This window comes from Mastigoproctus giganteus, chromosome 8 (genome assembly GCF_048544385.1).
Source record: "Mastigoproctus giganteus isolate SK-2022 chromosome 8, ASM4854438v1, whole genome shotgun sequence".
Taxonomy (NCBI): Eukaryota; Metazoa; Arthropoda; class Arachnida; order Uropygi; family Thelyphonidae; genus Mastigoproctus; species Mastigoproctus giganteus.
Window position 1 is genome coordinate 209,016,127 of NC_143582.1, and position 12,616 is coordinate 209,028,742.

The window sequence follows — 12,616 nt, forward strand, 5'->3', positions numbered from 1 at the left end:
CCAAGAAAAAAAAACATCCCCCCCTTCTCATTTCACTCATCCATCCACCCGCTCCAAATGTTTGTCTAGTTCTGCCTTGAATCTGTTTAAGCTATCAACTTCTACAATGACAGATGGAAGTTTGTTCCAGCAATCAACCACCCGCTGGCTAAAGGCAAACTTCCACACATCTATCCTACAATTGTCTTTCCTCAATTTGAATTTATGCCCTCTCAGGCGATTATTCTGAATAAGAGGAACAGTCCAATCAGCATTGAGCATGCTCAAACCATTCAAGGCTTTATACACCTCAATCAGATCACCTCACAGGTACCTAGTCTCCAGATACTGTAATTTGCAAAACTTAAGCCTTTCTTTGTAAGAGTAACCCTTTGTTTCATTCCTTGATCTTGTTGCTCTTCTCTGTACTCGTTCCAACAGCTCTACATCCTTCTTAAAATGAGGCCTCCAAACCTGTATACAGTACTCAAGGTGTAGCCTGACCATTGCCTTATACAAGGGGATAATCACCTCCTTATCCCTGCTAGAAAAATTCTTGTATATCATTGACAAGACACCATGAGCTACTCTTGCAGACCATTTGCACTGCTCAGAAAACTTCATATCTGCCTGCACAATTACCCCCAGGTCCTTTTCACTCTCTACCTCTGTCAGTGTAGTACCACACAGTTGATATGTTTCTCTGGGGTTACTGCTTCCCATATGCAGTACTTTACATTTGTCAATGTTAAACTTCAGTTGTCACCTCTCAGCCCATCTACTCAACTCTCATTTATTACAAAGTCAAGTAAGTCAAGTAAGTTTTTTTTAAATTACAAATACAGTGATGTATGGCTACTAAATATATTAGCTAAGTGACATTCTATATATGCAATTCTTTTTAATCTGTCTGCTATTTACTCAGTCATGGCCAGCCCAAATAGTGACCTGCAGATAGTCCATCAACATTTTAGGTTAGTTATATACTAGACCTAAGAATCTGGTAAATGTTGATATTTATTCAAAACCTTCTAATGGACTGCTCATAAATATTATTCTAAACTTACCAAACTGTCATATATGGTCTTCCAGCCATCTCCTAGTTTCTTGAAGGTCGAATGAATACCTTTAAATGGATCAATATCATCTACACGACAAAGTTCATCCCAAGCCTTTGAAGGTAACCAAGTAAATGGATTTGGATGGGGATTAGTAAGCCCTATTCCCCCAGTTAGAAGAAATCGCCATTCACCTTCTTGAACTATGCCTCTAGCTTTCAAGATATTGACACAAAGAACGAATGAAAACAAGAGCTGCAAAATAATTGATAATTCCATATTACAATGTGATACAATTTATGATATTTTATTTAGCTTTTAAGATAATTAAAAATGTACAAATAATTTAATGAGGGATTTATAAACAAAAATCAACTAAATCTGAATAAATAAAGACACCAAAATATAATTTTTAAATATATAATTTACATCAATAATGTTTAACAATGTTGTTGTTGTTGTTATTTGGTTTTTTAGGAGCATTAGCAACTAAGGCCATATTACTCCGGGAACATGCGGTGGTCATTCCCTGACCTCTGTATTTGAATGTTTAACAAATTAATGAAACTGAAATGTATTGTAAAAATTATCTATGTGTACTTCAGCAGAATATCCATTATTAAATATGTAGAATATAATATATCAAGATATTAACAGAATATTAAGTATATGATAAAGATTAATATCAAAATAAGAAATATCAAGGAATTATAACAATATGAAAAACATAAGATAAAAAATTTATTGTGATGGAAAACATTTAAAACAAAAACTCATAACTTGAAAAATGTTAACACGCAAAATTCTCACAGGGTCCCATTAGAAACAGGTGTTTTATCATTATATTTAATTTTATTATATTTTACCATTATAATTACTGTGAACCAAATAACTTGAAAACATTGCTTCAGGTGAAAAAATTTGGGCCCAAGAATTAAAATTCACGTGAAATGCCCTAACATCATGAAAAGGGGAGTTACAGCTATACTAGGTACAGTGAAAATTACTCTTTTCTCGGTTAAGCATGCCAAGTTTGTAAAAATTCAGCACACTGAATTCTACTTTATCCACAATAGTAAAAAATCGGGATAAAATTGGGATTTGGGATAAAAAAAAAAATATGAAACTATCAAGTTTTAACTGGTTCGAAAACATCTGAGGATGCAAATATGAAAATTTACAGGGTGTATTTTTCCTGGTTCTGAATCACTATAAAGATAAATGACTACTGTTAAATTTACCTAGTAAGGGATAACTACAAGCTTTAAACTCAGTTATGCTTCGTCTTTTCAGAAGGCTACACAGTCTGTATAGAGTTCAGACTCATACTGCTGTGGAATATTGAAGTACCAGTCGAGTTTTTATCATAGTACTGTATTTTTGTAGTGCGAAAGTGAAACTGACTTTGTGCAAATGGTAAAGTTCTTCAAAAATTCTTATTTTTTACAACCAACAATACAGTAGAAAATGGAAAGAAAGGTTCATAAGCAAAATGCCTTATCCCTTAATGGAACTTTTTCAGGCCATCAATGAAGGAAATCATTTGAATACTGAAATTTATAAAACAATTAGGCATACCAACTTCTTTACCAGTGATAATAAAAAAATCAGAATAAAACTGCAAAAAATTACAAAGCTAGCAAGTTTCAACTGGATTGAAAATGTCTGAGGTGGCTATCTATAAAAATTTAGAAGCTACACTTCTTGCATGGTTCAAACAAGTAAGGTTCCAGAATGCTCCTGTCTCCAGACCACTTCTGATGAAGAAGGCTTTGTTGGACAGATGGTATTAAAGAGTTTTCTGTGAATCCAGATTGCAGAATGGTTTAAAGGAACAGCACCATCTTTAAGAATATCTACAGGGAGTCACGAGAAGTACTGCAAGAAATGATGTCTTGGTGGCTTGAATCAACATTACCTGTTTTATTGAAAGAATATTCTTTCAAGGATATTTACAACATGGATGAAATAGGATGTTTTTTTTTTTTAATTGCTATATGGCTGATAACTTACTTTTTTTAAAAGGTGAGCAGTGCTCTGGTGAAAGGGACACAGTGACTGCTAAATGCAATGCTGATGGGTCATAAAAGCTTCTTTGTTGGTAACAGAGAAAAGTTTAAACTTCCACTGCTTTAAAAAATGTTAAAAAGTTACCATTATATACACAGCAAATAGAAAGGCATGGATGATGTCTTGTTTGTTTTTAGGATCTGCTGGCATTAGAAAAATGCTTCATCCACCTAAAGAGAAAAACTATTGATTATCAATAATTGTCCAGCACATTCTGCTGATGTAAAATTAAGAGCTATTAAAATGATTTTTTGCCACCAAATATGATCAGCATCTTACATTCTTGCAACCAGAGCACTATACATAAAACTTAAAATTGCACTACAGAAACCTATTACTGAAAAAATATCAAACTGAAACTGAGGCTAAACAAGATTTCAGATATTCTTTCAAAAACCAAATGATTAAGATATAATGCAATTTTCCAGAGTATCCTACTATATGGATCTGAGGTTTGGACTATAAAGGAAAGGCAAAAGAAGAAATTACTAGCTGTTGAGATGGATTTTTAGAGAAGATCAGTTCAAAGATCTAAATTGGAAAGAGTCAGGAATGAAGATATAAAAAAAAAAAAAAAGCAATCGACAATCAAAAAAGCATCATAGACAGAATAGAACAGAGAAGACTAGAATAGTATGGACATGTTATGAGAAGGGGAGAAGAGAGACGCTATCAAAAAAAGCAATGGAAGGGATACCACCTAGAAGGAAAAAGAGAGGAAGACTTAGAAGCACATGGATGGAGGGAGCGATGACAGCTATGGAAAAGAAGAAAATGAACAACAGGGACTGGGGAGGACAGAAAATAGTGGAGGAACAAAATTAAAATATAACAAAAAAAAAAAAAAAAAACAGTTAGGTCCAGGATAACCATTGATACAATGGAGAAATCCAAGAAGAAGACAACGAATTTCAGTAAAGACAAAATTTTTAAGTATGGTATCTTTCTGAATTCATTTTATCTTTTAAAATGTATGGGCTGAAAATTCTGTTATATGTCATTCTACATCATGCTTGGGGAGAGCTTTGGCTCATCTGCACTGTTTTCTGCAGATTGCATGATTTCCCAGTGATAATTGTACCTGTTAACAAATCCTGAAATGTGAAAAATACTTCATTTGACAAAGCTTAAAGCTCCTGCATGCAATGCTGTTTTGATTATTTCCACTTTAGTTTTATTTTCAAAATTTTCTGAACGGAATGGTAAGTCAGTTCGGCATACATGCTCTAGTGGATTTCTTAGGACTTCGTGAAAAGCAACCAACTTTTAGAATTCGGCTTATTATAGTTTTAGAATTCAGTTTAGTTAATTTTAGAATTCAGTTTAGTTAGTTTTAATTTTCAGTTTAGTTTAGTGGTGAATTTCTTAGGACTCCGTGAAAAGCATCCAACTTTTATTTTAGAATTCACTTTAGTTTAGTTTTAGTTTTAAAATTCATTTCAGTTTAGTTTTAGAATTCAGTTTAGTTTAGTTTTAGAATTCAGTTTAGTTTAGTTTTAGAATTCAGTTCAGTTTAGTTTTAGTTTTAGAATTCAGTTTAGTAGTAGTAGTAATAGAGGCATGTGATGCAAGAAAGCAAGCATATAAGCTTATGCAGCAACAGCAAAAAAAAAAAAAATTCACACAACCATTCCCTCTAAAGGTTCGTCCAGTTCCTCCTTGAATTAGCATTAACAAGGGCACTTGATGAAAGAAAGCAAGCTTATATAGCATCAGCCAAACAAAATACAACAAAACACACACACACCCTTCTCATTTCACCTATCCACTCGCTCCAAATGTTTGTCTAGTTCTGCCTTGAATCTGTTTAAGCTATCAACTTCTACAACGTCAGATGGAAGTCTGTTCCAACAATCAGCTATCCACTGGCTAAAGGCTAACTTCTGCACATCTATTCTACAACTGTCTTTCCTCAATTTGAATCTATGCCCCGTCAGAAACCCACTCCCATTTCACCCTTCTATTCGTTCGAAATACCTGTCCAGCTGAGCCTTAAATTTATTTAGGCTATCAACTTTCACAACAAGGGATGGAAGTCTGTTCCACCAACCAACTACCCGCTGGCTAAAGGAAAATTTGCGCACATCTATCCTACATCTGTCTTTCCTCAATTTGAATTTATGCCCTCTCAGATGATTATTCTGAGCAAGAGGAAGAATCCCATTAGCATTGAGCATGCTCAAACCATTCAAGGCTTTATACACTTGTATCAGATCACCTCGCCGCTGCCTAGTCACCAGACCCTGTAATTTGCAAAACTTAAGCCTTTCTTCGTAAGAGTAACCCTTTGTTCCATTCACTAATGTTGTTGCCCTTCTCTGTACTCGTTCCAGCAGATCTACATCCTTCTTGAAATGAGGCCTCCAGACCTGTATACATACACAAGGTGTGGCCTGACATTGCCTTATACAAGGGAATAATCACCTCCTTATCCCTGCTATAAACATTCCTGTATATCATTGACAAGACACCACGAACTACTCTTGCAGTCCGTCTGCACTGCTCCGAGAACTTCATATTTGCCTGCACAATTACCCCCAGGTCCTTTTCATTCTCTAACACTGTCAGTGTAGTGCCACAGAGTTGATACGTTGCTCTGGGGTTACTGTTTCCCATATGTAGTACTTTACATTTGTCAATATTAAACTTAATTTGCCACCTCTCAGCCCATCTGCTCAACCTTTCCAGAACCTGATGCAGCAACATAGCGTCAGTAGCGTCCTTAACAACCCTGCAAACCTTTGTATCGTCTGCAAACTTGGACATTAAGTTTGATATACCATCATCAATATCATTTATAAATACAGAAAACAACAATGGACCCAACACTGAAACCAGAGGGACTCCACTAATAACATTAGTCCATGATGAGCAGTGTCCATTGATTACCGCTCTCTGTCTTCTCCCCCTCAACCATCCCTTTATCCACAGCAGCAATTTGCCTCCAATGCCACACTGCTCCAATTTGTGCAGCAGTCTTCCATGTGCAACAGGAAATATCAAAAACAGGAAGTATCAAAAATTCCAGTATCAAAAGCCTTTCTAAGATCCAAATATATAATATCAAAGTCACTCCCTACATCCAGTTCTTTTGTGACTGCATCATAGTATCCAATCAAATTGGTCACGCAAGATTTTCCCTTAACAAAATTATGCTGTGCCTGAGCTATAACTTAAGTCTTGTCTAGATAATCCTGCAGTGCTTCTTTAACCAGTGCCTCCATTAATTTTCCTGGAACAGAAGTTAAACTCACAGGTCTATAATTAATTGTGTTAGCCTTTGATCCTCCTTTGTGAATTGGGGTCACATTTGCACATCTCCAGTCTATGGGTACCTCCCTGAGTCCAATGAAGCTCTCATAATTATGGCTAAGGGATCACTTACTTCCTTTGCTGCCTCCTTTAATATAACTGGATAGATCCCACCCACCCCGGGTGCATTTTTTATGTTTATCCTCAACAATTTCTCCTTCACTTTCCTCTCTGTTATTACAAAATCATCTAGCTCACTGCCAGAATTTACTTCACCTCTGGCATTCCCCTTCGTGAATAACTCCTGTGTGAATGTAGATGCAAAATACTTGTTTAGTTTGTTAATCACCTGAGTAGGATCCTCGACTGTTGAACCATCAATATCAAGTGGACCAATCTGGTTCATCCCTTTCCTTCTAGAGTTTACATAGGTAAAGAACTCTTTTTTTTGTTTTTCTTTGCATCCTTTGCCAAAGATTTCCCGTAATCTGCCTTCGCCTGCCTAATGTCCTTTGTGACTTGGTTACAGACCAGCTTATATCTATCATAGGCTTCCATGTCACCCATTAATTTATATGTATCCCATGCATTTTTGTTTTCTGCCATATGTCTCCTTAGTTCATGTGACAACCATTTAAGCATGAACCTTGAACAATATTTCTTGGTTGGTATGTAAAGCCTGGTAGCTTCCAAGATTAGTTCCTTGAATGCTTCCCATTTTGAATTTTCTGTTGGTAACATCATCAGTTGTTCCCACTGTATAGAATTTAAATACTGTCTCAGACCATCGTAGTCACCTTTACGAAAGCAAAAACCCTTCCCTTTACCTCTGATGGTAGTTACCTCCTTGAGTAAATCCCACTTCAGCACACTGTGATCACTGCCACCTAGTGGTTCCTTTATCTGCAGATTCTTAATGCATGAAGAATCACTACTGATAATCAGATCAAGAATGTGACTCCCTCTAGCTGCTTTCCGAACATGCTGATGTAGAAAACAATCATCCAATAAATCCACAAAAGCCTTGCTAGTGTGTGAGTGACCAACCCACAAATTCCAGTCAATATCTGGGAAATTAAAATCCCTGATTATAAGATTTTCGGATTTACTAGCCCACTCTATTTCTCTGTACAGTTTCTTATTATACTCATCAGAGTCATTAGGCCTATAGCACACTCCTACTCTCAATTTTGATCTCCCAGTGCTTATGTCACACCAAACTGACTAGACACTGCACTGTCCAGTGATGTCGACTGGCTTCACTTCCTTGAATTTTATGTGTTTCTTAACTAATAGCACAACTTCTCCTCCCTTCCTATCCTGTCTATCCCTTCTGTAGACATTGTACTTCCCAAATTCCAGTTCTGCATTCCTTATATCTGTGTGACACCATGTCTCTGATATCCCAACAATATCTGCCTTTGATGCTTTGAGCAGTACCTCAAATTCATCAAATTTATTTACCAAACTCCTACCATTGGTGTACATGCAAGTATACATGCACCTGTTCTTTTTCTTAGCTACTCTAACACAACCCATGTGTTTACTTGTACCCCAATGACTCCCAGCAGTCTCTGAAATACTTGCATCTTATTTTCCAAGCTGCTGTTCATTCCAATAGAAGCAGTGCAAGAATCACTTTCACCTCTGCCAGTGGCTACTGTTAATCTATTATTCCTTGTATCCCCCCAATCTAGCAGTTTTCCGACCCACTTAACACTGGCTCAATAGCATCATCAAATATTCTTGCACCCTTTCTATTTAAGTGTATCCCATCCCTGTAGAAGCAGTCTCTCCTATTAACAAAAGAGACAAGGCTGAAAAAAATTCTACCCCCTTGAGCCTTGCACAATTTTTCCAGGGCCGAATTGATCGCATCCCATGCAATGCAATGTGATGCGGATGGTAGATGTTGGTATGTTCCAATATATCTGCCAACTTTTAAAAATCAAAAATCAGAAGATTTTTTAAACGAGTTTTTGTTTCATGTGTAACTTTAATGTGTAGCTATCAGTTTATTTTAACCTTATACAGGCATCAGTATTATTAAATACTTTCTGCTTGTCAAAGAGTTTATATTCCACAGATTTGCAGATAATCACAAAATGTAGACACTGTATTACCATGCCTTATAATTATTATTATGGATTACATTCCACTTCACCATAAGTACTTAAGAAGGTGATAATAAAAGAAATCTACACAAGTTTAGAACTAAAGGGCTTCACGTAATATATATAACTATCATACAAGTAGTATGAAATTTTCAGTTTGCCATTATAGTTACGTATCATTCTATACGTAACTATAATGGCAAACTGAATTTTGCATATAAAAGTATTGCATATCTCATATTGTGAAGCAAATCATAACAAGTAACCTCACTCAACCTTTGAATAAATAGCAATATACTTCTCTGTATGAGTCTGCTGACGAGGCTACTAGAGACGGTCGTGTTCCAAGCCGCTAAGTGGATTTTTCTTATTTATTGATTTGAAATTATTGTTTTTCTAAAACTTTTGATTTAAATTTAGTAGTATAACATTATTTTGTGATTTTCTGATTAACTTGGTGTATTTATTCTTTACTCGGCCTTGTAATTGCATAAAAATATCGGTAAAGGTTTCCACGTGTTTCAACTCCGTTACCGTTAGTAATTTTCCCGCCATTGTGATACGATAGTTGTATGCCGTACTAGATAGCGTTAGTTGCACTTCGTTAGCAGTTAAATTGTAAGTTTAAATAAATACATATAACGACTTAGATTACAAACATAATATAATTAATTATATTTAACATAAATGGTGAATGGGACAAAGGGGTTCTCTTACGAAGAAAGGCTTAAGTTTTGCAAATTACAGTGTCTGGAAACTAGGCACCAGCGGGGTGATCTGATAGAGGTGTACAAAGCCTTGAATGGTTTGAGCATGCTCAATGCTGATGGGATTCTTCCTCTAGCTCAGAAAAATCACCTGAGAGGGCATAAATTCAAATTGAGGAAAGACAGATGTAGGATAGATGTGCGGAAATTTGCCTTTAGCCAGCGGGTGGTTGGTGGGTGGAACAGACTTCCATCCCCTGTCGTGGAAGTTGATAGCCTAAATAAGTTTAAGGCTCAGCTGGACAGGTATTTCGAACGAACAGAGGGGTGAAGTGGAAGTGGTTATTTTTATTTATTTATGTTACTTTTTTTTTTTTTTTTTTTTTTTTTTTTGGCTGATGCTGCATAAGCTTGCTTTCTTGCATCAAATGCCTCTACTAATGCTAATGCTAATGCTAATAATTAATAACATAACATAATTAATTATAATTAATTAATAAATTAATAGAATCATGACTCAAACCAGAGCAGCAAAGCAAAAGGCTCAAGCTAATGGAAGCGCTGTGGCTCAGAGCAGAACTGAGGGGGGCAGTTGTCCTCTGACTCACAGCCTTATAAAATGCACTGTTTGCTTGATGTTTGCAGAGCAATTGGGTACAGGACATGATACTGCCAAGGGGGATGTCTTTGTGTGTGCGCGATGCAAGGAGTGTATCGATATCAGGCAACAACTCGGCGTTCTTGTGGGCCTATATAAGAGCTTGAAGGACAGGGTGGATGCCCTCGAAGAAACTAAATTGAGGGGCCCATCAAGCTCTCAGCTGCCCACATCAACGCCAGAGCTTGCACTTGGGCATCGCGTGACACAGAGACAACCCCCAAGGCAGAATGCGCTGGTCCCGAAGGAACTAGTAGTTGTTGGTGACTCTATTGTCAGGGAAACGGGGAACATGCTTTGTAAAAAAGATAGGTGGAACAGGACCAGGGTATGTCTGCCAGGGGCAAAGGTTGATGACGTTGTAGAGCGAATATCATCTTTTAAGGGCACAAAAGGTGATATAGTTGTACACGTTGGCACTAATAATATTAAGAGTAGGAGACCGGCAGAATTACTTAACAAGTACAGGTCACTGTTGAACAAAAGCCGAGAATTAGGGTTGAATTTGAAAGTGTCTGCAATTCTGCCCAGACACGATAGGAGGGAGTATATGATGAGAGCCTTGTCGATCAATTCGGCCCTGGAAAGATTGTGCAAGGCTCAAGGGGTAGAATTTTTTTCAGCCTGGACTGTACTTGTTAACAGGAGAGATTGCTTCTACAGGGATGGGATACTCTTAAATAGAAAGGGTGCAAGAATATTTGCTGATGCTATCGAGGCAGTGTTAGGTGGGTCGGAAAACTGCTAGCTTGGGGGGGGAGACAAAGACCAATAGATTGACAGTAGCCACTGGCAGAGGTGAAAGAGATTCTTGCACTGCTTCTATTAGAATGAGCAGAAGCCTGAAAAACAAGATGCATGGTATTTCAGAGACTGCTGGGAGCCATTGCGGTACAAGTAAACACATGGGTTGTGTTAGGGTAGCTAAGAATAGAAACAGGTGCAGGTATACTTGCGTGTACACCAATGGTAGGAGTTTAGTAAATAAATTTGATGAATTTGAGGTATTGCTCAAAACATCAAAGGCAGATATTGTTGGGATATCAGAGACGTGGTGTCACACAGATATAAGGGATGCAGAACTGCAATTTGGGGAGTACAACGTCTACAGAAAGGATAGACAGGATAGGAAGGGGGGAGGGGTTATGCTATTAGTTAAGAAACACATAAAAACCAAGGAAGTGAAGCCAGTTGACATCGCTGGACAGTGCAGTGTTGAGTCAGTTTGGTGTGACATAAGCATTGGGAGATCAAAATTGAGAGTAGGAGTGTGCTATAGGCCTAATGACTCTGATGAGTATAATAAGGAACTGTACAGGGAAATAGAGTGGGCCAGTAAATCAGAGAGTCTTATAATGGGAGATTTTAATTTCCCAGATATTGACTGGAATTTGGGGGCTGGTTACTCACGCACTAGCAGAGCTTTTGTGGATTTATTGGATGATTGTTTTCTACATCAGCATGTTCGGGAGGCAACTAGAGGGAGTAATACTCTTGATTTGATTATCAGCAGTGATTCTTCATGCATTAAGAATCTGCAGATAAATGAACCACTAGGTGGCAGTGATCACAGTGTGCTGAAGTGGGATTTACTCAAAGAGGTAACTACCATTAGGGGTAAAGGGAAGGGTTATTGCTTCCATAAAGGCGACTACGATGGACTGAGACAGTATTTAAATTCTATACAGTGGGACCAACTGATGATGTTACCAACAGCAAATTCAAAATGGGAAGCATTCAAAGAACTTATCTTGGAAGCTACTAGGCTTTACATACCAACTAAGAAATATTGTTCAAGGTTTAGGCCAAAATGGATGTCAGATGAACTAATGAGGCATATGGCAGAGAAGAAAAATGCATGGGATACTTACAAATTAACACATGACACAGAAGCCTATGATAGATACAAGTTAATCTGTAACCAAGTTACAAAGGAGGTTAGGCAGGCGAAGGCAGATTACGAGAAATCCTTGGCAAGGGATGCAAAGAAAAACAGCAAAGAGTTCTTTACTTATGTAAACTCTAGAAGGAAGGGGATGAATCAGATTGGTCCACTTGATATTGATGGGTCGGCTGTTGATGATCCTGCTCAGGTAGCTAACAAACTAAATGAATATTTTGCATCGACATTCACACATGAGGAGTTATTCAGCAAAGGGAATACCAGAGGTGTATTCAACTCTAGCAGTAAGCTACAGAATCTTGAAATAACTGGGAGTAAAGTGGAGGAGAAACTGTTGAAGATAAACACAAGAAAGGCACCCGGGGTGGATGGGATCTATCCAGTTATATTAAAGGAGGCAGCAAAGGAAGTAAGCAAACCCTTAGCCATAATTATGAGAGCTTCCTTGAACTCAGGGGAGGTACCCATAGACTGGAAATGTGCAAATGTGACCCCAATTCACAAAGGAGGATCAAAGGCTGACACAAGTAATTATAGACCTGTGAGCTTAACTTCTGTTCCAGGAAAATTAATGGAGGCACTGGTTAAAGAAGCACTGCAGGATCATTTAGACAAGACTTCAGTTATAGCTCAGACACAGCATGGTTTTGTTAAGGGGAAGTCTTGCCTGACCAACTTGATTGGATACTATGATGCAGTCACAAAAGAACTGGATGCAGGGAATAACTTTGATATTATATACTTGGATCTTAGAAAGGCTTTTGATACTGTTGCACATGGAAGACTGCTACACAAATTGGAGCAGTGTGACATTGGAGGCAAATTGCTGCTATGGATAAAGGGGTGGTTGAGGGGGAGAAGACAGAGAGTGGTAA

The 12,616-nt window shown here is 37.5% G+C and overlaps 1 protein-coding gene across 1 annotated transcript in view; it reads right to left on the reverse strand.

Moving 5' to 3' along the window:
• Dhc36C (Dynein heavy chain at 36C) overlaps positions 1-12,616 on the reverse strand; it is a 592,122-nt gene that overhangs the window by 128,623 nt on the left and 450,883 nt on the right. The window contains exon 46 of the mRNA XM_090380456.1: positions 1,047-1,292. Within this exon, the coding sequence (XP_090236582.1) occupies positions 1,047-1,292 (246 nt within the window). The remainder of the gene's footprint in view (positions 1-1,046; positions 1,293-12,616) is intronic.